The 27,415-nt window shown below is 43.5% G+C and overlaps 1 protein-coding gene across 1 annotated transcript; it reads right to left on the bottom strand.

Moving 5' to 3' along the window:
• Positions 1–12,659: 12,659 nt before the first annotated feature.
• Positions 12,660–14,825, bottom strand: LOC145944001 (uncharacterized). Its single transcript, XM_083051929.1, has one exon. It carries the CDS (start codon positions 14,823–14,825, stop codon positions 12,660–12,662), a length of 2,166 nt encoding a protein of 721 aa, XP_082908055.1.
• Between the last annotated feature and the right edge of the window lie 12,590 nt (positions 14,826–27,415).

The raw sequence follows: 27,415 nt of genomic DNA, 5'->3' as shown, positions 1-27,415 counted from the left end.
ACCTCTATCCGCATTTCCTTTCTCATCCTTCTGTATTCCGTGACTCAAGTTACTATCTACCTGTCACTTACATATACCCTCACAACCTTTATTCTCGAGTCTCCTGTAGCCTCCACCTTCACCATCACACTCTCACACGTCCACTCTCTCCTCCACCCACACCCACACTTCTACTACCTTTCTCTCTTCACTCTTTCACCGTCCTAAACACGCTTGCCACTCGCTCACGTGTCACTTTCCGACCGAAAACGGAAGTCCTACATTGCTTTTACACATATATTCTTATATATATGACTTAGAAAACTTTAATAGTTATAAGCTTTAAACTTAATTAAAAATAAACAAATAAATGAATAACCTATCAACGTTGCATGAATCACATTATAACATAAATAAACGCTCTCTTTCAGATCCATGACTTTATGCAATACTTTACAAACTGTTTTTATATATATATATATATATATATATATATAGTTTCATAAACAATAAAACAGACAGTATTGTATATCATAATTAAAATAGCATTCACACCATGCCCATCATACTGCGTAACTTTTCAAATTGAATACGCGAAATTGATTTAGTTAGAATGTCAGCTATTTGTTCCTCACTTGGAACATTTTCCAGCATTATTTGTCCTTCCTGGATACGCTCACGCACAAAATGGTAGCGCACATCAATGTGCTTAGACCTTTTATGGAAGCTGGGGTTCTTCGCTAACTTAATTGCTCCAGCATTATCTACTAAAAGCACGGGTATAGGTTTTAATAGTACGATCTCGCTAAACAGACGACTTAACCATACGGCCTCTTTAGCACCTTCACTCGCGGCTATGTACTCGGATTCTAAGGTTGAAAGTGATACACTCTGTTGTCGCTTGCTCGCCCATGTGATTGCTCCGCCGCTGTATTTGAGAGAATTCCGCTGACTGATTTTCGAGAGTTTGGATCGCTCGCATAATCTGCATCACTATAGCCCTCCAACTGATGTGCTCTTCCATTGGCCTTGTAACGGATGCCCATTGCTGCTGTACCTTTAATATATTTCAGGATCCGTTTAATCATCGTTCAATGTCTCTCCTCTGGCTTCTCAAGGTACTGTGATACATAATTCACCGCAAAGGAGATATCGGGGCGTGTGGCTACTGCTAAGTACATCAAGCAGCCTACTGCTTCTCGATATGGAGCAGCTGTCAATTTAGCGCTTGCTGTTTCTTCTGTTAAACCGCCTTTTTCAATCGGTGTTGACACGGGCTTTGCACCTTCCATATTAAATCGTCGAATTACTTCTTCTGGATATGCCTTTTGACTAATACAAATCGAACCGTTATAGTCACGTTCAATCAATACGTTCAGGAAATATCCAAGCGGTCCAGACGTTATTTCGAACTCCGTTTCCAATTTCTTCAGGAACTCATCAATACTTGAAGTCTTCGAAGCTGCAACTATTCCATCATCTACGTATAGTACTATTATTAGTTTATCATCTTCACTGTTGCGATAAAACAAATAAGGATCTGCTGTGCTTTCATTTAATTTGAAATCAAGTAGTACTTGCTTAAAACGTAGATTCCACTGTCTTGGTGATTGTTTCAAGCCGTATATGCTTTTCTGAAACTTGCATACACGTCCGCTGTTGTCAAATCCTTCAGGCTGCGTCATATAAATTTCTTCTTCGATGACACCATTCAGGAAGGCTGTCTTAACATCAAATTGTGCCAATTCCAATTGTTCATTAGCTGCAATGCTCAGCACGGAACGAATTGTATCAAAGCGTGCAACCGGACTGAACGTCTCGTTATAGTCAAGTCGCTTTCGCTGACTGAAGCCACGAGCAACTAAACGAGCTTTATAGCGATTAATCTCACCATCAGGTTTCCGTTTTATCCTATACACCCAACGATTTGTTATAGGTTTACGACCTGCAGGCAGCTTTATCAAATTCCAAGTTAGATTATCTTCCAACGAAGCCATCTCCTCTTGCATCGCCTTCTGCCAGTGGTTCTTCTCTGCCGATTGAAGTGCCTCATTGTAGTTTCTAGGTGCATCTACTTCTAATAAATTTACCTCAGCATAACGCGTGGGAAGTTTTAGGGTTGATCTGTCTCGTAGTTCTCTTCCTGACATTTCGACTGATTTGGTTGGTACTCCCGTAGACTCACAATCAGTCTCGATCTTCTTTGATGAATCAGCCTCGATCTTCTTTGATGAAACAGCCTCGATCTTCTTAGATGAATCAGCCTCGATCTTCTTTGATGAAACAGCCTCGATCTTCTTAGATGAATCAGCCTCGATCTTCTTTGATGAATCAGACAAAAGTTTATTATTCGATGTGTCCGACTGTTCCTCAATTTCGTTTGGAAATATTCCTAGCGTTTTTCCAGCACTCTCTGGTTCAAAGACTACACTTTTACTTTTAATTATATTGTTTCCAGGTTTAATCCAGACTCTGAACCCGTCAATCTCGTTTGAGTAGCCAACGAAGACTCCACGCTGTCCTTTGGCATCCCACTTCTTCCGTTGTTGCTTTGGCACGTGTATATAACATCCAGTACCAAAAATGTGGAACCTTTCAATATGCGCCGTTTTTCCAGTGAATAGCTCATACGGTGTCCTCTCTTCAGTGCCGCTTGGACCTGAGCGATTTAGCACATATATCGCTGTGTTCACAGCTTCCACAATGACTTGGGCAGATCTTTGGCCAAAAGCATCGTTCGAGATAGATCCACTACCGTTCTATTTGTTCGCTCGGCACACCCATTTTGCTCCGGTGTGTATGGGTTGGAGATAACGAGCTGGACTCCATCTGCCTTCAAGAGTTTGCTGACCTCTTTGTTTATAAACTCAAGTCCACCATCGCACTGGAACCGTTTGACAGGGCGTCTGAATTGATTTTTAATCACCTGTAACATTTCAGCGATTTTATCTACAGTTTCTGATTTTTCTTTGAGAAAATACACCATGCGATATCGGGTATAATCGCATGTAAAACACACGAAATATTTGGATCCACCCAATGAAGCGCACTCCATTGGTCCGCAGAGGTCAGCATGGATGTGCTCGCCTGGCTTTGTAGCTCGTTGCTGTCGACTCTTGAAGCTTTCATGATGTTGCTTCCCCTCGACACAGGCACCACAAAAATCTTTGTCTTCTGTAACGCTTATTCCAATCCGAGTCAGAAGTTTTTGAACGTGACACTTGTTTTGATGTCCGAGCCTCTCGTGCCATGTTTGCAGTGAATCCTTTGATGTTAAATTTGCTTCACATGCTTGTGACAGTTCCGGTTGTATCACACGAATTTCCATTTCGAATAACTGGCCAACCCGCACTCCTCGTGATTTTACAATACCGTCTTTTATAAATTCACACTTATTTTTAGACGATTGGAATTTCAAGCCATTATCTAGTGCAGTTGTTACAGAGAGCAAATTTCTTCTAGCTTTCAGAGCATACAATACATTATCCATGCGACTCTTTGTCCATTGTCCGTCGACAGCTGCCTCGAATTTTATTGTTCCTTTTCCAAATGCCATTATTGCCGATTGATCGCCGGTGTTTATTTTAAGTGGAGTCTTGAAGCTCTCAAACGAAGTGAACCAATCCTTATTGTTGGTTATGTGGTCTGTTGCGCCTGTATCTACAATCCACGACTGAATGTTAGGTTCAGCAACCATAACCTCACTTACGTACGCTTGTTCACTGTCCGTTGTCTTTTTCGGCTTCTCACTTGGACAATGTCGACGTATGTGCCCTATCCCGCCACAACTATGGCACTTGAAATTCGGCTTCTTCCCTTTTGTCTTTCCAGCTGTCGGCAATGTAGATTTCTTCAGCTGTTAATTCTTGTTAGCTGCATCGGCGTGTTCACTTTTTCTTGCAACATTTGACTTTGATTTAGATGCCATTAGCGCTACCATACTTTCCTGCTTCCGATTTTGATACATTCTGCGCTTCTCTTCAGAGGTTAAAAGCGCCACCAGATTTTCTATTGTTTGCTGCTCATCAGGCCTGGCCCACCATGCTTGTCGTAGACTTTCGTACTCTTCCGGAAGTGTGTCGAACATCTTGACTATAATGGATGACTTATCCGGTTTCACGTTTAGATGTTGCATACGCAATATCAATCCTTCGAACTTTGCGATATGCGTCACCATATCATCTGATGGATCCATACTAAAAGCAAAATATTCTGATTGTACAACATGAGAAGCTTGTTTCGTTTGTTGCTCAAAGATTCCATGCAGCTTGTCCCACATTTCTCGCGCGTTTTCGCAGGCCACCAGCATTGCCATTACTTTACCTTCTAGCGTCTTTATGATAATTTGACACGCGGCCCGATCCGCTTTATTCCAAGTTTTTAGGTTAGTGTCGTAAACTGTTCGTTGATCAACAGTTGCTCCCGAGGTTAGAGCCGCCGGCTTTATAATCTCATCTGTGCAGACTTCATATGCGCTCTCAAAACCACGTAACAGATTTCTCATTGCGAATTTCCAAATATTCCAGTTTTCCGCGCCACGCAGTTTTTCAATTCCTTGGTATTCCATTTTATTTTGTGTGGAACTTCTAACCACGTTTTCGTTGCGTTGTAGGTTATGACAAAAGATCTCACATTAAAACCGGGAACCACGTTCTGCTACCATGTTAATGTTTAGTGGTTTTCCCTCAGACAAAAACAAACATTAATATGCTTTATAAGCAATCAATTGACATTTGTTTAATGCAAGTCTTTTAATACAAAAACGATGTACGTAACTACTACTTGTGTCGCGGTGCACAATGCGCGAAAAGTCTCTATCACACACGCATCAACATTGCATGACAAGAAGTCACCACACAGTAGTGCCAATGCTGAGTAAAGAAAAAAAATAAAACTATCGCCAGAGAGAAACCTGAGAGCGGCCACCGCGATCTAGCGGACGCGTGTACTGATGCGCCTCCTGACAAAGTGGACATGAACTACGTCGTTACGCTCGGTAAAAAACGTAGAAATGGTTCGAATCCGTGATATGGTTCATATCTGAACTACTCGGATAAGAACCGAGTTGAGAACCAAACCGAGTCAGACAAGGACCAACAATCCATCGCTCTGGCTTTGTCTCACCAACGATGAGCGTCTCGTGGACTCGTGCCTGCCGCCGCACGAGTCCACGAGACGCTCATCGTTGGTGAGACAAAGCCAGAGCGATGGATTGTTGGTCCTTGTCTGACTCATCGGTTTGGTTCTCAACTCGGTTCTCATCCGAGTAGTTCAGATATGAACCATATCACGGATTCGAACCATTTCTATGTTTTTTACCGAGCGTAACGACGTAGTTCATGTCCACTTTGTCAGGGGGCGCATCAGTACACGCGTCCGCTAAATCGCGGTGGCCGCTCTCAGGTTTCTCTCTGCTATCGCAATGTAAACCGTTTTCATTTATATACAGGGTGATTCAAAACAACCGTTTGTCCTTAAAATGTCGTATTCCTGACTGAATTCTAAGACGATTTTTCCTTTGCCAAAATTTGATCCGAAGCTTAGTTTTCAAATTATTAAAAGAAATATTAAGCGAATTACGGCACGAGTACGGGCGTTAGGAAGGAGCGGCGCAACTCATTATCCGACGCGGGTGACTATGTGAGGCACTCGCTGCGATCAGCTGTTCGCTACACGCGATGTGTTAGTGTTTGTTTGTGTCTGTGTTTTGCGTGTGTGCGTACATACACACACACACACACACACACACACTCTCTCTCTCTCTCTCTCTCTCTCTCTCTCTCTCTCTCTCTCTCTCTCTCTCTCACTTACTCACTTTTATTCTTACCTTGTAGAGGTGTTTGATGACTTTACTTCTGATGAATAATTGTTGCACGACTGTTAACAATGAGACGTTCCCATCTGACACACCGAATAATAAACAAATTTTTCTTCTTTCAGAAATTGTATTCACATTTAGAACGAATACACTCACGCACTTGATCGAAAATAAAGAATATATTTATCGATTGTAACAGTTAATCACAATCTCGGTTACTACTGATTGATTATTAAAATCACTCACAAAAAACGCGTTAAATGCAAAGCGCACGTTACTCGATGCGGATGACAATAGTCTGCGACGATGACAACAGACTGCGGTGACGCGACGTGACAGGATGACGCGACGCGACGCGACGATAACAATCACGGCGTTGCCGAACGTGAACGTGTACATGTACATACATTACATGTGATAATAATATGTATAATTTATAAGTTATTTAAAAAAAACATTATAACGTATTATAATACGTTATACTTTTTTTTTTAATAACTTAACATTATCTACTGTTTTGCTATTTTTCGCAAGCGAGACATGAGAAAATTAATTTTATGTTTTTGCGAACAAGATGTTCCACGTATGAATGTGTTGGTCGCTATGAAAAGAGCGAGTTGTTTTTTGGTCGCTCTGAAAAGAGCGGATTGACTTTGGTCGCTCTAAAAAGAGCGGATTTTTAGTTTCAAAAAAATTTATAATAAGTGCTCAAAATGACCACCATCGATTCTAACGCAAGCTCTCAGGCATTTTAATAGATTTCTTTGGACGTTCTCCATTACTAATAGGAGACTTCTTTTAAAAAATCCGATATTTGAAATGTCGAAGAAGAAGTAATAGAGAACGTCCAAAGAAATCTATTAAAACGCATGAGAGCTTGCGTTAGAATCGATGGTGGTCATTTTGAGCACTTATTATAAATTTTTTGGAAACTAAAAATCCGCTCTTTTCAGAGCGGCCAAAAAACAACTCGCTCTTTTCAGAGCAACCAACACATTCATACGTGGAACATCTTGTTCGCAAAAACCTAAAATTAATTTTTCTTATGTCTCGCTTGCGAAAAAAAGGCAAAACAGTAAATAATGTTGTTATTAAAAAAAAAAAAAAGAAAAGCATAACGTATTATAATACGTTATAATATGTTTTTTTTAATAACTTAAAAATTATACATATTATTATCACATGTAATGTATGTACGCGTTCACGTTCGGCAACGCCGTGATTGTTATCGTCGCGTCGCGTCGCGTCACCGCAGTCTGTTGTCATCGTCGCAGACTATTGTCATCCGCATCGAGTAACGTGCGCTTTGCATTTAACGCGTTTTTGTGAGTGATTTTAATAATCAATCAGTAGTAACCGAGATTGTGATTAACTGTTACAATCGATAAATAAATTCTTTATTTTCGATCAAGTGCGTGAGTGTATTCGTTCTAAATGTGGATACAATTTCTGAAAGAAGAAAAATTTGTTTATTATTCGGTGTGTCAGATGGGAATGTCTCATTGTTAACAGTCGTGCAACAATTATTCATCAGAAGTAAAAGTCATCAAACACCTCTACAAGGTAAGATTAAAAGTGAGTAAGTGAGAGAGAGAGAGAGAGAGAGAGAGAGAGAGAGAGAGAGAGAGAGAGAGAGAGAGTGTGTGTGTGCGCACACACGCAAAACACAGACACACACACAAACACATCGCGTGTAGCGAACAGCTGATCGCAGCGAGCGCCTCACACAGTCGCCCGCGTCGGATAATGAGTTGCGCCGCTCCTGCCTACCGCCCGTACTCGTACCGTAATTCGCTAAATATTTCTTTTAATAATTTGAAAACTAAGCTTCGGATCAAATTTTGGCAAAGGAAAAATTGTCTTAGAATTCAGTCAGGAATACGACATTTTAAGGACAAACGGTTGTTTTGAATCACCCTGTATATATCTCAACAGGATGCATAAATTTTCTGGACACGTTGATTATTAAATCTAATGGGAAATTAATAACTAACTGGTATAGGAAACCGACTTGTTCCAATAGATACACTAATTTTTACTCAAATCATCCCTTCAAATACAAAACAAACACTATTTTCAATTTAGTTGATCATGCAATTTTATTAGCTGACGAAAAATTTCATCGTAATAATATCAACTTAGTTAAAAAAATACTGATAAATAATTTCTTCCCAAAACATATTATAGAGCACTGTGTACACAAAAGATTGAATATGCTAAAACACCGTTCAATTAATAATATAAATGACTCAAATGACAAAGTTGAATCACCTAATTTTATTTCATTACCATTCGTAAATGGATTGAACAACATAAATCAGATTCTAAAAAGCATTGGTTTCAATATTGTACATCATATTCCTAATAAATTAAATCGCTTAATTAAACTTGGTAAAGATAGGTTGCCTATCGAGAACTCAACGGAAGTAGTCTATAAAATAAATTGTAAAAATTGCGATTCCTCATACATTGGACAAACAAAAAGACATTTAAGTACTCGAGTCAAAGAATATTGCAGCAACATAAAAATGCACATTAGTAATCTTTCTGTTATTAGCAAACACAAGATTGAATTCAACCATGACTTTGACTGGTTACATCCAAATATTTTACATAACGAAAAACATGTTAAAAAAAGAGAAATTGCTGAAATGTTCTTTATCAAGAAAAACAATAAATTTACAAAAGGACACAGAAAATCTTAATAATATATATGACAAAATAATAAAGATCGTTTAGTTACTTAAAATCTGCCTAATATGTTTGACGTATAGCAATTTGACATAAGGAGTATTCTCCTACGATTATAATTACGTAAGTATGTATATCACTAATTTCGGTTCAACCTATGCTAATTTTTACATTGTGTAACACACTTTCGTTCGATTGTATAGATCACTTGATAAGGACCAAAAAATAAAGGTCGAAACGTTGTGATTGTAATTAAGAAATACATTTGCCAGTTTGGTCGAGAGAAAAAAGGAGTTTAATAATTTTTATTTATTTACTGGCGATCCTCAACATCTACCAACCTTAATTATTCATATTATTAATATTATTATTAATTATTAATAATAATTCACAATTATATATACGTTTTGAGGTATTGCTGCAGCTGGATGTGGAATAATCTACGTTTGCAGGTGATGACGTACTTTGGTTGCTGACACACGACTGTGGTGAAGCGGACTCTATAGAAGTAGGAGGTTCGCTTTGATTTATAGATAAACTACTTGATGTCCTAATAAAATTAACAAAATAATATTGTACAATATGCGTTATAACATAATAATAATAATAATAATAATAATAATAATAATAATAAATAAAAAGCATTTTGTGGGCCCCTGGAGTGGGTATATGATACTAAATTTATAGGAAATAGTAGGATGATTGATGCTTACGGCCTTGGTTCTATGCAGTCACTCAGAAAACTCATTGCTTCACAAAATCTAAATGTACTTTTACGTTTTGAGATAGATGCGGATCCACTTGCAACATATTCATTTCTTTTCTTCCTATCTTTCATGTAACAATCCTTTAAATGTTTCCATCGTTTTTTGACATTATCAACATCCATGGTTCCTTTATGGTATGTGAAAAGATGTTATTCAATGAACATACATACATACATGCATACATATATACATATACATACATAAATACAATACATATAATTTCGTACCTCCCATAACATTGCATACTTCATTCCAGAGAGCATTCTTTTTCATCATTGTTCATTCACTAAGTGGTAGCCTATAATCGTACAATGCAGGCTTCTGTGCCACGCAAGCTATTAGTATCTCATCAGTCGTCGCTTCAGTATCCTGTGTTAGGTCACCCTCCGACATGTTTATCTCCCCTATTTCATCGCAGGTTTTATTGCCTGCAAAATATACATCCTTAAATAGAATTACTCTGATCGATTATAATATATATTGATTTCTAAACTAAATCTTAATACTATATTCTATTAATTATAATTCTAAATTGACCTATTATTACAATATTATTTTCATCCATGATTAATACATTGATGTGTTCATTAAAGTCAACGAAACAAGAATACTGGAATGGTTCCGCATTGCTCGGCAGGATGCAGCCGCATTTTCTATTCTAAAATTATGAAAAGTAATTTAAACTCCAAAAAGAATTAAAATTAAAAAACTAGAATTAATTCTCTTAACTGATTGTAATTACAATTTATAATAATGATAATATTTCATACTTTTTTTGATGAGTTATTTTTATATCGCTAGTACATTAATCAACAGGGTAGTTTACAACTACAATATTTCTTACCATTTCTGATATTTTCTTGTTCATGTTGGCTCTCGTTCGTTTTATTTATTTTTTTTGTGTATTAATGTGCCGTTAACCAAGAAAAATGTAGTGGTTATATTGGCACGGATGTTATTTGTTATGTGGTTATCAGTGGTTGTGTGTACGTCGAACACATGTACAGAATTGCGTATTGCGCAGTTTCGCCGCGGAATAAAGTAAACCAGTGCTCGGAATTAGTTGCCCTTTTTGAGCCGATATCTGAAGCGACGCCTTCGCTCTCCCACCACCGTTCGAGGATCGACGGCCGATCCGCCGATCGCTAAGGCAACGTTATGCCTCAGGAGTGTCCCTACAAAAAAAAAATATGCTGAGATTGTAACGTTACCCGAGGTGTTCCGGTTTGTCCTTGGACAAGCGCGGACGTGTTTTTTACGCAGTCTTCTTTGTGAAGCCTATTTTTAAGACCGGGTCAAGGAATTGACCACAAGAGCCTTATAATATTCATTTCAGTCAACTAATCACCAGAAGATAATCTGGCAGCATGAGCAGAATTTAAACAGTAATCTGCTCTTTGCCATCAAAAGAAGAGCAAGAACCAGGTTACCCGAGTAACGCCGAGTGTATTCTCTCTCTTTCTATGTTACTTCTCTCTTAGTCTCTCTGATGACGTAGAATGTAGAAAGAGAGGAAATGCACTCGGGGTTACTCGGATAACCTATCTGAACGCAGCCCGAGTGGGTTGTCTCTTATCGCCGCACGCTTATCATTGCGCGAATTGGCTGATTTTCTTTAATTTATTTCTCATTAATTGCGAAAATCGCAAAATGGTAAAGGACTTTTCTATTCAGTTTAACATGCTCTACATGTCCACGAAAGGTGATTCGCGAATTATCGGACACCCTGTATAATATAATTATAATAATATAAAATTATAAATATATTATATAATATAATTATTAATATAATTATTAATATAATTAAAAATATTATTTAAATTGTGTTGTAATAAAATTTATTAGATATTTATGTGTTATATGTTATAGTATAAAATATGTTGTTGCGTTATTCTAACTAAAAAAAATGAAAATATACATGCGCCACAAATATTTGTAGATAACGATATTAAAAAGTATTTTTTGTAATGCCTGCCGCGAAAGTACGATTTTCGATTGCTGTTTAGCGTGAGGAAAGTGGCTTATTTCTCAACGATGCCTTACTTTATCGCACTAGTGCGAAAACATCGTCACTTATGGATTACTTTACCGCACTAGTGTGTAAAAAATCTTCTTTTTTAACGGTTGATAGTTTTTTCTTTTACCATTTCTCGACTGACATAACAAACTTGAACGTAACGAAATTCACGCTAGACAAAACGTCAATTCGTTATAACCTTCATCATTCAAGAAGGATAAAATGGATAAAAACGAGTGTTCAAAACCGTCCACGCCGCTGGAACTCGTACAAGCAACTGAATCTGCCACGGAGAATCTATTATCGAAAATTGTTCAAATCTCACATTTCATTTTGGCGATAAATAAATATAACACTACAGTAGTATGTGGGCCACTATAGTGAGTCAAAACAAACCTCCACCACTCGGCCACTGGCGCCAGAGGGGCGTGGCTAGACAGGGCTTTTCGATCCGTGATTGGTCGATCCGCTAATAGGGGTCATTAAGCCCAGGGCTCTGATAGGCCTAACTATAGTGGCCCAGAACTCTGATTGGTTGGTTTTGTTTTTGGAAAGAGAGTGGGAGAGTAGGCAGGGTTTTTGAAAAAAAGCCGACAAAATGGCGAGAAAATATCGTGGTATAGCGTAGCAGGTGTGGGGATTATGGCACCCCACCCCGTCTATGATAGGCTCTAACTATAGTGGCCCAGCACTCTGATTGGTTGATTTTTTTTTGGAAGGGTAGGGGGTGAGCAGACAGCGTTTCTGAAAAAAGCCGAGAAAATGTCGATAAAAAAAACGCGGTATAACAAAACCGTCATAGAGCGATTGGTCCCCGGTGATCGTGTATAGCGCTGAAAAAAGATAAATAAAAAACGCACTAATTTCGGCTGACCGTCGTTACGCGGTGTCGCATTGACGGGTAGCGTCGGCATCGTCGCTAATAAAGAAAACAAAAAGATATACAAAAAGTACATGCGGCTAGCCTCCGCTTTCAATTTAGGCTAATTATCGTCACCTCGGGTAATAAAAAGAGGCCTAATAGAAAACACGTGCATTCGAGTTCGCATTCTAGTGACGCTACGTAAAAGTTTTATTGTTGAAAAGAATAAAATTATTTCGAGGTAAAGGAAGAATAGTGAATGAAAATGTAAGACAATTTAAGGTAATTTTTAAATAAAATCGATATTATTACATAAACATGATACATAAAAATATATTTCTTTTATAGCATATTACATTTAAAATAACAGGAATATGACATTTTATTTTTAAATTTATTGTTACAATTGCAGAGAATTATTACTAATACTATATACATATACTTTTTACAAAAATTTACATTGCTTTTCTAATAAATGTATAAAATACTTATATAAAATATTGAAGAAAATACGCGAGAAAAGAATTATTTCGATGATAAATATCCGTATGGAATCGAGTAACGGCTATTAATAAATCTACGTTTCACCAACACTGGTGCGCATATTTTCGACTCGTCCCGCGTTACAATTTCATGAAACGCAGTGCGTCGAATTGCGCTAAAACGTAAATTTATTGTAGTTTCATCTTCTTCTTCGTTATCTTCTTGTTCTTTTTCTAGATTCTTTTCTCGAGCTAATAATAATTTTTTAATGCTATTAAAATTAACGCGCCGTGAGTTCTCGTAATTGAGGGTTATTCCCTTAACTTTACAGGTTTCATATACTCGACCCTCGGGTGTTCGCACGATGTAGGCGTAAAATTTTGGGCCACCGGACACGAACTCTTCGATGTAGCTACCGCGTCCGTAGCTCTCGAGTTCGTCGGTCATATCGCCTAGAAAATTACCCGTATGAGGTTCATATTCAGTCGGATCACCGGTGCTCACATAAATACAGGAATCGGTATCGTAATATAACACGCGACGATCTAAACGCTCTAAATATTCGTATAATTTTAAACGTGCTTGCGCTGTCGTATATGCAGCTATCACTACGTTGGTTATCGGCGAGGGTACGACAGCCTCTTGTCGCAACCGCCACGAAACATATATTACCTCATCGTTTACAGGTAATATATCGGTTATCTCGTGCTCGGGACTTGTTAATAACAACATAAAACGCTGATGTGTCTTAACGACTTCGGTGTTTGGTAAATTGGATCGCTGGCCGAATTTACCCCAGAATGAATTCAGACAAAGCTTCGCGACCGAGCGTAAACCGGGATTTCGCGCGATGTTACGCTTATCGAGAACAATACCCTCGGTTTCCTCGTACTCCCGCAGGTATCGCTCTTTAGCGGCATCGTCCTCGCATTCGCCCGGCCACCCGCTTGCTTCCTGTTTAAGTTGTAGAAATGAGTTTATATATTCGGCGAACAATCCACCTTGCTGTGTTTCGCGATTATATTGGCTAATTTTATATTGCCAAATTTCATTTACTTTTGTCACGAGATAACCTTTTTTGATGGCCTTGCGTAATTCGCAGGTCACCCACATGCCATCGAATTCGCGTTCGCTAGGACGCTCGTGCGTACACGACGTCAGCGAAAATGTTTCGCAGCAACTGCGACATAAGGCGAATAACAATTTTCCGTGCACGCGATACGGGAGTACTGGATGAAATAAATCGCGCGGTGGAAGTACCGTGCAACGTACGAGGCCTTCGACAGTATCAAAATCATAATTCGGAGTCGTTCCGATTAAAGTGGAACATTCATCACCGACATAAATATCGGGATGGTCGATAGGGAAAGCACCCGTCTTCAATACATACGGGTATAAAGAACATACATCCACGTAACGTATTTTCTCCGCATCTGTGATTTTGTAAAGAGTCGCGATATTTCCTGTACGTCCACCGAAAAATGCGTCGCGAGGATCGAGCGGTGCTGTTTTCACCATCGAATGGCTCTCGAGAAATTCGCGCATCTCGCGATTGTCCCACATTTCCCGATCGATACACTCCCACTTTTCTGTCACCAAATACCCCCGCTGTCGCAGTCGCCACGAGATCGTGAGAGTTCGCTCGTATCGCGAGTCAATCGTGTCTTTACGGTCCATAGCCGACGAAAGCGTTTTATCGCGATTTGTCGGAAAGCACGATGTACATCCGTGCCAAAAGCAGCCGTGGAATTGCAGCACGTGACGCGACGTTACTCCCGTTTCCGATGTTTTTTCATAATAACCATCGACGAGTATGCCGTTGATCGTACGATATTCGCGCGCACGCCCTGCATGGTTTATAGGATGACCGAATTCGCGCTCCTTCCATACCAGCCACTGCAGAGCTTTACGCGAATACATGTTCGCTTTTCTGTATCCGCCGGCTGGAATAACACCTATTGTATTCAAGTGTAAGAAGTTTTTCCGAAAAACTGTCATACACGTCGAAGCGATAGTTGTACATTCCTCGAACGGGCATACATTTCCGCGATCTATAAAAATTTTTCTAAACGCCATGCACGCTCGTCGAAGTATATCAACATCGGTACGGCAATATTGCACTATCTCGCGTTGAAAATCAAACACGGCGTTTTTTAGCCGCATGTCCGTGTGCCACGTGAGAAAGCGTTCGCGCTCTTTCGATTTCATAGTTTCGGGGGAGTAGTAATGTGCGGTGGGTCATGGTCCGACATACGATTGATTTTCGATAGTATTGAATAAATGCGGAAAAATGCCTTTATCCGGCGTATCCTTCAACCCGAAAGCCTTCGGTAAATCAGATAAACGCATCGGCATATAATTCATGCTATCGATAAACTTTGTACGTCCAACCGTTAATACGACGATCTTTGTCCCGTTCAAAATCACTTTCGGCTCGAGATTGACGCGATTTTCTACAATATATTTCAAAATAAATTGAGCGTCGAACGCTTTCGCATTGTGTGCTATACATATGATCTGCTTGAAATATTTCGTCTTTCGCTTTGCGAAATCGACAAAATGTTTCACCGGATCGTTCACGAAACACGAATTCTCGCACTCCGCACCAGCGACAACGCACTGACATATCATTGTTTTGCGCGCACACTTCGCAAATTTGTTGCGCGACGCAGAGTGTCGGAACGCGTTTTTTTACGGACGTCGTATCTTCGATCGTTTCGTCCTGCCGCGTTTCAAAATCGTAAAACACGAATGCTACGTGTCCTTTTCTGCCTTCATATGCAAATTTGCTCGCTTCCTCGTTATCAATTGCGCTTTCTTGGCGCTCCTCGGCGAATATGCCTAATACTGTCGACGCTTCTACCACCGGATGTGATGTCGACGACGATGATCCGGCGGAGGAATTAACGTCGCGACGAAGAGGTCTCATATAGCATAAATGATTTCGAGGTTGCGCCGAATGACATAATCTACAGTAAGAAACGCCGCATTCGTGTTTCGCTTTCGCTTTAACTACACAGCCGCATTCATCGCAAAATCGTATGACACTACAAACACTTGCGTGCGATCTACCGTCATATGATTTTTCCCTACGATGACGCTCGAAACACGATGCACCGTAAAACATCCGATTGCATGCGTCGCATTTTACGATTTGCGCGTCGAAGTAATCGCACGCTGGCACGGCAAAACAACGCGGACATTTATTTGAACACCGGTGATCGCTACCTCTATCGTTGCGAAAGCCTACATTACACGCTTGTAACGAAGTTACTAACCGGCCAATAGATATAGATTAATAATAGACCGCTTGTTTGTTTTTTTCTACCTCTCTCTCTATCGCTCTCAGCATGCTATCTCGCTCGTACGCATGCCGTCTCGTTCGCACGCATGCCGTCTCGCTCGCACACATGCTATCTCGCTCGCACGCATGCCGTCTCGCTCGCACACATGCTATCTCGCTCGTACGCATGCCGTCTCGCTCGCACATATGCTATCTCGCTCGTACGCATGCCGACTCGCTCGCACGCATGCCGTCTCGCTCGCACGCACGGCCGTTCCCCCACGCACCCGACCACGAGAGTGGGACAGCCGGCCGGATATATAAGGGCGACCGACCAGCAGATAGAAACCAGATCCTATCCTGCAGTCCTGCCTACCGCACGCTCCAGCATAAGACCGAGTTGAGGTGACTCAACTCCGCCGAACTATCGGCCTCCTGCATACCCGTCGGATCAAGATGTTTCTTGGTCCCGCCGAGTCATCGGCTTCCTGACCACCTGTAGGACCAAGGTGTCTCTTGGTCCCGCCGAGTCATCGGCTTCCTGACGATACCGTTAGGGCAGAGGGGTTTCTCGGCCCTCCGGACGATCCGGCCCGCGACCGAGGTGGACGCGCTCCCCGCCTCGTCTGCGCCGGACTCCACGAGCCACCATTGTAAATACGCGTGTCGCGACCGTTCTCTCACACACACGCACAACCACACAGACACGCATACACCCGCAGTAAATAACACATTACACATCTAGTTGCTTAAGGCTTTGCATGTATTCTTTCTAAATCAATAAAGGTTAGTTGTCACGCAAAAGCGGGTTAACAAGTTTGAGTCTCCCCTTCTCTCGAACCCTGACACCGACGAGCCGATCCGTGCGCTTGAGAAAGGTGACCGCGTTACATGGCGCCCGAACAGGGACCTGCCCAGTAGAGACTCAAACTTTCGAACCCTCCCTGAATGTTATCCTGGATCTATCGCTTAAACAAAGACCAGCTCGCGACGCTTCTGGATCTCCACGGGCTTGATAGCACCGGGAGTGTCGACGCGCTACGCAAACGCCTACGCCAATTTGTGATCGACCGATTCATAGACGACGAGATGCCGAAACAAGAGGACGAGACGACTGCCGGACCAGCAACCAACCCCGAACCAGAACGACCAGACCGCGAGCCAGGACGACCCGAATCCGCAGCTATCCTAAACCAAATAAGAAAGTGGGGGCTGCATTTTGACGGGAAAGATCCATTCGCGTTTATGGAACGCCTTGACGAACTAAAACGAGCCTACGGGTACGCCGACAATTTTCTCCTGCTCGGGCTTCCCGAGTTGCTCCGAGGAGACCCACTGCTGTGGTATCGGAATAACCGAGACAGCTGGACCACGTGGGCGGACTTTTGCAAGGGATTCTACCTACAGTACCTTCCCCCGGGACACCGGAGCCAAATGAACCGGGAGGTGCAGAACCGTCGACAACAGCCAGGCGAGCCATTTAGTAAATACGCCACGGCATTGTTGACCCTAATGCGGCGGGCCGGGGATTACACCCCGCTGGAACAGACCGAACAGTTGTATGAAAACATGGATCCGGATTACCAGATCTACGTTCGCCCCACTGAGGCCACCAGCATAGCCGAACTTACTACCAAAGCCACGGAATATGAACGAATTGTTCAGCGGCGTAAAAACCAGCAAGGCGGGGATAAACATACACCAGAACTCGCAGTCGCCGCCGCCATTTACGACCGAGAAACCTGCTGCTGGCGGTGCAAACAACGAGGACACACGCGCCTGAACTGCAAGAGACCACCCAAGAAGTTCTGCTCCAGATGTGGAAAGGACGGAGTGTTCACACGCGATTGCCACCCACCGGCGGGAAACTTGCCGCGGGCCGGGGAAATCACGGCCGCTACCTGTCCCGCAGCTACCGAATAAAGTTCGCACCAAGGTCGTATCTCAAAGTGCGGGCAGCGGGCCGCCACCTGTGGACCCTCCTGGACTCGGGCTCCGAGATCTCTTTCGTCAACCCAACCGTGGCCAATCTAGCCGAAAAACGGGGACACCCCAGACGCCCAATGGACCGGCAGATAAGCCTGGCCGATGGAACACCAGTGCTCATCACGCACACCGTCATGCTGCCACTCACTGTGGCCAGACGAACCGTACAACACTGCTTCCCGGTCATGCCCAATCTCGACGTACCTATCCTAATCGGAGTCGATTTATGGGCCCAGCTGCCCATTACTCTAACCCCACCGCCGGCCGCCTACCCACGGAACAGCCCCACTGCGGGGAAGATCTCAGAAGGCATCACCCTGCCAACACCCGACGAGGACCAAAGGTTACGACAATTTTTGGAAGAGGAGATCGCCGCCTTCGAAACCGTCCAAGGGCCGACCGATAGAGTATCGCACCGAATACAACTAAAAGTCGACGTACCGATCAAGCAGCGGTACCGCCCAAGAAACCCGGCAATGCAAGACGTCATCAAGCCCTCGCAGAGCGCGTGGAGTTCCCCCGTGGTAGTCGTACGAAAAAAAGACGGGACCCATCGCTTCTGTATCGACTTCCGGAAAGTGAATGCCGTCAGTGAAAAAGACGCGTATCCGCTGCCACACATAACGGCCACACTGGACAAGCTCAGAGGCGCCCGGTACCTGTCGACATTAGACTTAAAGAACGGATACTGGCAAGTGCCTCTGGCCCCGGAGAGCCGCCCCGTTACAGCGTTCACCGTCCCGGGAAGAGGGCTGATGCAATTCAAAACCATGCTGTTCGGACTACACTCAGCCCCGGCCACATTCCAACGACTGTTAGACTCCGTACTGGGACCCGAACTCGAACCAAACGTATTAGTCTACCTGGATGACATCGTGATCGCCAGCCCGTCGTTCGAAGGCCACCTACGACATCTCGCCGAAGTATTCCGACGCCTGCGTGAGGCGCGGCTCAGACTTAATGTGGACAAATGCCATTTCTGTCTGGACAGCCTACGATACCTGGGGCACATTATCGACCGGTAGGGGATCCGGACCGATCCATCGAAAGTCAGTGCCGTTACAAACTGGCCGACCCCGACCAACCTGAAACAAGTGCGGCAATTCCTCGGCATGGCATCTTGGTATCGGAGATTCGTGGCAAACTTCTCCGCCCTCGCCGCACCCCTGACCCGCCTCACCGGTAAAAACGCCCGGTGGACTTGGACGACAGCGGAGGAAGACGCTTTCGGACGACTAAAGGAGGCGCTAACTACGGCCCCAGTACTAGCCTGCCCAGACTTCACCCTGCCCTTCACGCTACAAACGGACGCCAGCACGCAGAGACTGGGAGCTGTACTCACGCAGCAGCAAGAAGAAGGGGAGAGGGTTATTGCCTACGCCAGCCGGACGCTGAACCCCGCCGAGAAAAACTATAGCGCCACCGAGCTGGAATGCCTAGCCGTGGTATGGGGGATACGCAGTATGCGAGATTATCTGGAAGGATATCGGTTCACTGTAGTCACCGACCACCAATCTCTGCGGTGGCTACAAACCTTGGAATCTCCAACCGGCCGACTAGGGAGATGGCTGTTCGAACTACAGCAATTCGACTTCGAGATTCAATATCGGCGGGGCGCGCTGAACAAAGTAGCCAACGCTCTCTCTCGCCAACCGGAGGCGTGCGCCGCACAGAAGACCACGAAGTGCCCCTGGTACTATCGCATCATCACTACGCTGAGAACTCGCTCCGACGAGCTACCGGATTACCAAATGCGTAACGGAACCCTGCACCGACATATCCTCCACGACCTTGACTTCCGAGAAATTCCAGCCGCGGACCAATGGAAGCGATGCGTCCCCACGCCGCAACGCACCGCCCTCCTCGAGCGAATGCACGATGACCCCGCGGCCGGCCACCTCGGCCAAGACAATGGCCCGGATCGCGCAGTTGTACTACTGGCCGGGAATGTTCCGCGACATCGCCCGCTATGTTCGATCCTGCGACACCTGTCTAGCCTATAAGGCGTCGCAACAAAAGCCCGCCGGGAACCTGCATACGGCACCCGTCGCTGCCCCCTGGCAACAAGTGTCGATCGACTTAATCGGTCCATTGCCTCGCTCGAACAGTGGCCACACTTGGGTCCTGACTATGCAGGATCGCTTCACGAAGTGGCTCGAAGCCGCCCCATTGCGAAAGGCGACAGCCGCCAATGTCGTCAGGGTTTTATCCGACCGGATAATTTACCGGCACGGCTGCCCTCTATGGCTGATCTCGGACAACGGAACGCAACTCAAATCACAGGACCTGCACAAACTACTGACGTTTGGCATCCAGCACCGTAACTCACCGCCCTACGCACCGCAATGCAACCCGGTCGAGCGAACCAACCGGACCCTGAAGACAATGATCGCCCAATATGTCGGAAAGCATCAGAAGTCATGGGATGAGCGCCTTACCGCGCTCCAATTTCCATACAACACCGCCTGGCACGAGGCCACGGGACACACACCCGCTTACCTTAATCACGGGAGAGAGCTCACCCGACCACACCCGGAGGACCGACGAACCTCCGCCGAATCGCGACCATCGGACGCGGTGAATCGCCAATTGCGAGAGGCCTATGAACTGGTACGAATACACCTGGCGCGCGCCTTCCAGCGGCAGGAACGCCACTATAACCTACGCCGGCGAAACTGGAGGCCACAGATTGGCGAGAAAGTGTGGAAGAAGAACCACACCCTATCCGATAAAGCGAAGGCTTACAATGCGAAACTCGCGCCGAAATACGTCGGGCCCCTGGAAGTCCGCAAAATTGTATCGCCGGTTATAGTCGACTTGCGTGACGCCCGAGGGCGCTGGCATCGACACGTGCACGTACAGGACCTCAAGCCGCACACGGGCACGTAAACATGTTTACGCCGCATTCCAGACATTCCAGCGCCCCCTATAAATTCGAGCACGCCGTTGGGGGTAAAAACAGTACGCTATCAGCCCAGCTAGCGAAACGATGGCATCGCCCAGCGCAAGAAAAGAGCTCCACGATCTCTTCGGAGACTTTCCGTGGTTCGACGAGAGCGACCCGGGACTCGATCCACCCCCGCCCGCGACCACTAACAAGGCTCAGCCACCCGCCACGATCAAGGACGCCCGGGCGACCGCGACTTCTTCGGCACCGATCACCGACCGGCCCCGACCATCCGAACCGGTCAAGAAGTCGGTGCCCCGGGTCGGCACCACGATCCAGCGATTGGACGCGACCAACCGACGGAAGATCCGTTTTCTAACGGATCCGCCGCCGCCGCTGACCGGTCGACATCGTCCGAACCCGGCGAAACCGCCGACGAGACCACCAGCATCAGCCAAGATACCGGTGAGACCACCAACGCAGGCCCCGGCACCTCCTACGGCGAAATTACCGGCGAGACCCTCGCCGGGGGCACCCGCCAGAACCGCGCCGCCCAAGCCAACGAGCCGAGAGGGTGCAACAGCGGACAAGACCATCTCGCAATGTGCAGCCGCCCGGACGATGCCTAACCCCCGAAAGATACGGGTGTTATCAGTCCGGACGCCCACCGGCCCAGCACCGCCACTCCGCGCCGTCGGGGTACGTCCTCCGCCGCAGATCCCAGTCGAGGTCGCCCCCGGCACGATCCTCTTGGTGCCCCACCACGCCGTGCACACCACCCGCCGCCACCGAGCCTGGAGCACCAACGGAAAGTGGCTGTTGCGGTTCAACGCAGACGGAAGCCTCCGGTCCAGCCGCCTCCGACCCACCACCACGGATCCGCCGTCCCAGGTTCCCGGATAAACGAAGGGGGTGATGTAACGAAGTTACTAACCGGCCAATAGATATAGACCGCTTGTTTGTTTTTTTCTACCTCTCTCTCTATCGCTCTCAGCAAGCTATCTCGCTCGTACGCATGCCGTCTCGTTCGCACGCATGCCGTCTCGCTCGCACACATGCTATCTCGCTCGCACGTATGCCGTCTCGCTCGCACACATGCTATCTCGCTCGTACGCATGCCGTCTCGCTCGCACACATTCTATCTCGCTCGTACGCATGCCGACTCGCTCGCACGCATGCCGTCTCGCTCGCACACATGCTATCTCGCTCGTACGCATGCCGTCTCGCTCGCACGCACGGCCGTTCCCCCACGCACCCGACCACGAGAGTGGGACAGCCGGCCGGATATATAAGGGCGACCGACCAGCAGATAGAAACCAGATCCTATCCTGCAGTCCTGCCTACCGCACGCTCCAGCATAAGACCGAGTTGAGGTGACTCAACTCCGCCGAACTATCGGCCTCCTGCATACCCGTCGGATCAAGATGTTTCTTGGTCCCGCCGAGTCATCGGCTTCCTGACCACCTGACGGACCAAGGTGTTCCTTGGTCCCGCCGAGTCATCGGCTTCCTGACCTCCTGTAGGACCAAGGTGTCTCTTGGTCCCGCCGAGTCATCGGCTTCCTGACGATACCGTTAGGGCAGAGGGGTTTCTCGGCCCTCCGGACGATCCGGCCCGCGACCGAGGTGGACGCGCTCCCCGCCTCGTCTGCGCCGGACTCCACGAGCCACCATTGTAAATACGCGTGTCGCGACCGTTCTCTCACACACACGCACAACCACACAGACACGCATACACCCGCAGTAAATAACACATTACACATCTAGTTGCTTAAGGCTTTGCATGTATTCTTTCTAAATCAATAAAGGTTAGTTGTCACGCAAAAGCGGGTTAACAAGTTTGAGTCTCCCCTTCTCTCGAACCCTGACACCGACGAGCCGATCCGTGCGCTTGAGAAAGGTGACCGCGTTACACGCTACGCAATAATTACGAGAACCCACGGCGGCTTTTAAATTTAGTACAGGGTTGAAATGACACGAATCCTCATAATACATAATATTTAGCCGATGAGAGGATTCGCGTCCGAGAGAAGCGAGTATCGCTGTGCCGTCGTAGAACGGTTTCTCGCCGCGACCAAAAATAATAAAATTATATACAGAGATAGCGATATTATCAGCGGCGAGATATCGCTGGAAGCGCTCGATTTCATGAATCCTGCATCCTTCTTCGGGTATTATTACACCAGCATTTCTTGTTAATTCTAACGCCCATTCGCGTTGTAACGCCGATTGCGGATACCTAACTCTATTCCATTTATCGTGTAATTCTCCCGTACGTATGTTACCGCGTTCACAATAAATTTGTGCTACTACGAGAGAGCGCGGAAAACACAAGTTGTCAGAATTAGCTATTTCGATTATCGAGCGCTTCGCGATATTTTCACGCGTTAATCCGACACGCCCGCGACCCGAAGGAACAGCGATGTTGAAAATATGTACATTAAATTGTTCGGCGATATCGAGTCCTCCCGCGCTCTGCGCTACCGCGCTCACGAGACCCCAAATATCCTCGTGGGACAAGTCGCGCACCGGACGAAAAGATAAACCCGCGGGGCCGTGCGATAAATTCGGCGAATCGAACGATAATCCTACATAATCGCCCGGTTCACTCGAGTTTGTCGCATATGTGTGAATTTCTCGAAACGCGTTTTCTAAGGAACGATAAATATCCCCGCCTTCGGGTAGCGGACGTATCGCGAAACTCGCTTCTCTGCCGATTACCCCGAATCTTCTAAATCGACGCGCATTTTCTCTAAGCAAAGTTATATAATTAAAATTATCGCTGACCTGATGTTGCTGTTGTCGCGCCTGCTGTTGCGATTGTCTATGCTGCTCCTCTTCACCCTCTTCCGCCTCCGACGAAATATTATCCTATTCATGCTCTTCCCTCGCGATTTCTTCTCCATTATTCTGCGAGTGCGATAATAATACTCTCTCAGGCGCGTCGTTTTGCTCACTTCCTCTACTATCCTCCGCCACTTTGTACTCAGCGTTGCCAGATTAGGCGGTTTATCGCCATTTAAGCTATTAAAAAAGTGCTATGGCTATTCAAATTCTAATGTTATAGCCTAGAGCCCAAATAGGCTATCTTTAATTTTTTGTAAGCGATTTTAGGCTTGTTAGTCATTTCCTTCATTTTTTACATTATTATGGTTATCTAAGTATACTATGCAACTATGCGTGAATAATACCATGATACCGACTGAGTCTCATATATGATTTATCACGCGTGAGGCGCTGATTGTTTCTGACATGTACGTTTACTATAGAAAATGCACACATATGCGCTTTACGGAATCCAGCCTCTATGATCGGTATTCATAGTCGATTCTTATATTTAAGAATGTCTTAAGTACAATCTTAAGATGTGATTAACCAATCACAGAGCCGTATTTGCATCTTAAGACATTACTTAAGACGGTCTTGAAATAAGAACGGACTATGAATACCGGCCTATAAGTAGAGTTATGACAATCTGGCGGAAGTCGCCATTTTTCGTTAAGCAGCACGTAAAGAGCGGCATATGTTCAATAACAAATTTTCAAATTAATTGGTTGGTGGGTTAGGTTAGGTTAGGTTAGAGTTCCTTATAGGAACTTTTATTTATGTGATTGTCCACATTGTTTCTTATAGTTGACGCGTAGAATTTAAAATAATTTCCATGGGTAAACACGGGAAATATGAGAAACATTATAAATTATCTTGGGAATCTTTGCCGGAATTTTCAGGTATGATATAATAATAATTGTTATCCATAAAATAAAACTTATCATAACCTCTATCCAATTTACTTATATATCCAATATTTTTCTATTTTCCCTTGTCTATAATTTTCAGCATGGTTAACAAAAAATCCAGATTTGAATGCAATTTCCCAAGAAGCGTATTGCACATTCTGTAAAACGGGATTACGAGCCCATAAAACGAATCTAAAAAATCACAAAGAGACAGCAAAACATTGCCGGTTTGCTGCATCCTTTACGAATCAAAACAAGATTTCTTCTTTCGGAATCGATATAGTTGGCGATACAATTAAAGCATCAGAACTCAAGTTATCTGCCTTCGTAGCTACTCATTGTGCAGTGAGGAGTATTGACCATTTAAGCGAAATGATCGTGAAACTTGGAGAGAAGAGTGAAATAGCAAAAATACGTTTACATCGTACAAAATGTTCACGACTAATTACTAATGTAATTTCTCCTATTTTATTGAATGAACTCGTGGAAGATATTGGTGATAGACCGTATTCTCTCATCATAGATGAATCAACAGACGTTTCTGTTGCAAAACATATGGCAATATGTATTAGATATTTCAGTCCAAAACAGAAAAATATTATTACTCATTTCTTGGGTATTATTACGATTACAGATGCATCTGCTTTAAGTTTGTATGAAGAGCTTACTTCTTACTTAGAAAACATCAACCTCTCTATAAAAAATTTGATAAGCATTGGAACCGATGGAGCAAGTAATATAGTGGGAAAAAATCATTCACTATTTACTTTGTTAAGAGACAACGTCCCTTTGCCACATTTAATTTTGATTCGATGCATATGCCATTCTTTGCATCTGTGTAGCTCTAAGGCGTCTGATGTTCTACCTTCAAGCTTGGAATTTTTAATACGAGAGTCACGTAATTGGTTTGCAAGCAGTCCTAAAAGAATTGAGGAGTATAAAAGACTATTTAATTTAATCAATAATGATGACAAGAAAATGTTAGCTTTAATACAACTTTCTGATACTCGATGGTTAGCTTGGGAAAGTGCAGTCATTCGTATTCTAGATCAGTGGCTTGAGCTAAAGACACACTTTAAGATGGTTGCAGCTAGAAAAGATAATAGATGTTATACGGCAAGACAATTGGCAATGATCTATGACGACCCGACGAGTCAGCTATATTTGATTTTTTTAAAATCAATTCTACACGATGTCAATGAAGTAAATGTTCTTTTTCAAAGCTCAAACCAGGATATCTATAAATTATATGAAGCATTGTGGACACTCATATTGTCAGCGTCTAGTCGTATTATAAAACCATTATTTATGGAAAAAATAAAAGCAACTGAAAATGTGACATGCATCACAGAAATATTAAATAATCCATTAACTTTGAAGTCATTGAAAGAAGTTGATTATGGTATAGAATTTCAACGTTTGTCATGCAAGTGCAACTCAGAAAATTTGAATGAGGTGCAAAAAAGATGCAATGATTATTTGATCATTCTGTGCAAACAACTTGTTGATCGTATGCCAAATAATTTTTTAATACTTAAAATGTCAGCAAGATTTACACCCAAAAAAATATTGTGTACAGCAACGAAGCCATCAATTAATGATATACCCTTGGAATTACTCGATGATGGAACTAATTTAACTATAATTGAAAATCAGATTCGTAACATCGGATTCATAAATTGGCGTGACTATTTATCAGAAGAAATAATGTCTGATACCTGCAAATTTTGGTCCAACGTTTATGATTTTAAATATGCCAGCAAACGTCAGCAATTTAAAGAGTTGGCTCAACTTGTCTTAAAAGTGCAATCTTTACCAATAAGTAATGCAGTCGTTGAGAGAGTTTTTTCCGTAATGAACGCAGTGAAAACAAAATTTAGAAACAAAATGCAGTTCGCAATGCTGACAGCAATTTTAAGGATTCGAATTCATTTTAATGTAACAAACATTTGTTGTACTTCCTTCACGCCCAGTCCGAAGATGTATGAATTGTTCAATTCGAAAATATACGAGACTCCAAAGCAGGCCCCAATTAACAAATCAATATTGGATGAAGAGAAGATGCTCGACGAAGTTTTAACACCTTTTAGTGCCGAAGAAATTTAAAACGATAAGGAAAAAAAGTGTTACGATCCAATGCAATAAGGAAAAAAAGTATTAAGATCCAAAGCAATAATAAAGACGGAAATAATAAAATAAAATAAAATAAAATTAGGAATAAATATAAAATTAAAATAGATAGATTATATATTGAAGATAAATACATATATAAATATATAGATATATAATATAATAGATAGAATATAAAAATATTATGTATCTGTGATAAAAATTTAATATAATTATAAATTTCATTACTTAAAAAATAAAAAATTTTAATATTTAATATTTATTTAATATTTAATTTAATATTTCTTCCAGGTTTAACATTTAGTTTTAGTATTATGTGCACAACATGTGATGAATATACGTAAAAATTATTTAAAATACCGCTTTTTTCTTGTGATTTTAGGCCGGTATTCATAGTCCGTTCTTATATTTAAGATCGTCTTAAGATCTCGTTCAACCAATCAAGAGATGCTATGTGAGCATTTGATTGGTTAAACGAGGTCTTAAGACGATCTTAAATATAAGAACGGACTATGAATACCGGCCTTAAGCCTAGTCTACAATAGAGTCGTAAGGTCGTAAACGTAAGAAATTGACCAATCACAGTTGAATTCGAGGAGAATAATCGACTGTGATTGGTCAATTTCTTACGTTTACGACCTTACGACTCTATTGTAGGCTAGGCTTTACGCTGGGTCCACAATAGGTGATTTAAGCCCTAAGCCTTAAGAAATTGATCAATCGCAGTCAAGTATGAGGAGAAAACTCGACTGTGATTGGTCAATTTCTTAAGGCTT

The sequence above is a fragment of the Prenolepis imparis genome, unplaced genomic scaffold, assembly GCF_030444845.1.
Source record: "Prenolepis imparis isolate NDT839.2.m4 unplaced genomic scaffold, iyPreImpa1.0 SCAF_12, whole genome shotgun sequence".
Classification (NCBI taxonomy): Eukaryota; Metazoa; Arthropoda; class Insecta; order Hymenoptera; family Formicidae; genus Prenolepis; species Prenolepis imparis.
The sequence above is the reverse complement of the archived record's forward strand: the minus strand, read 5'-3'. Positions and strand labels throughout refer to the sequence as shown.

Excerpts from the sequence above, each read along its gene's own strand:
- LOC145944001 (XM_083051929.1), bottom strand. The coding sequence starts at position 14,825 with ATGAAATCGAAAGAGCGCGAACGCTTTCTCACGTGGCACACGGACATG.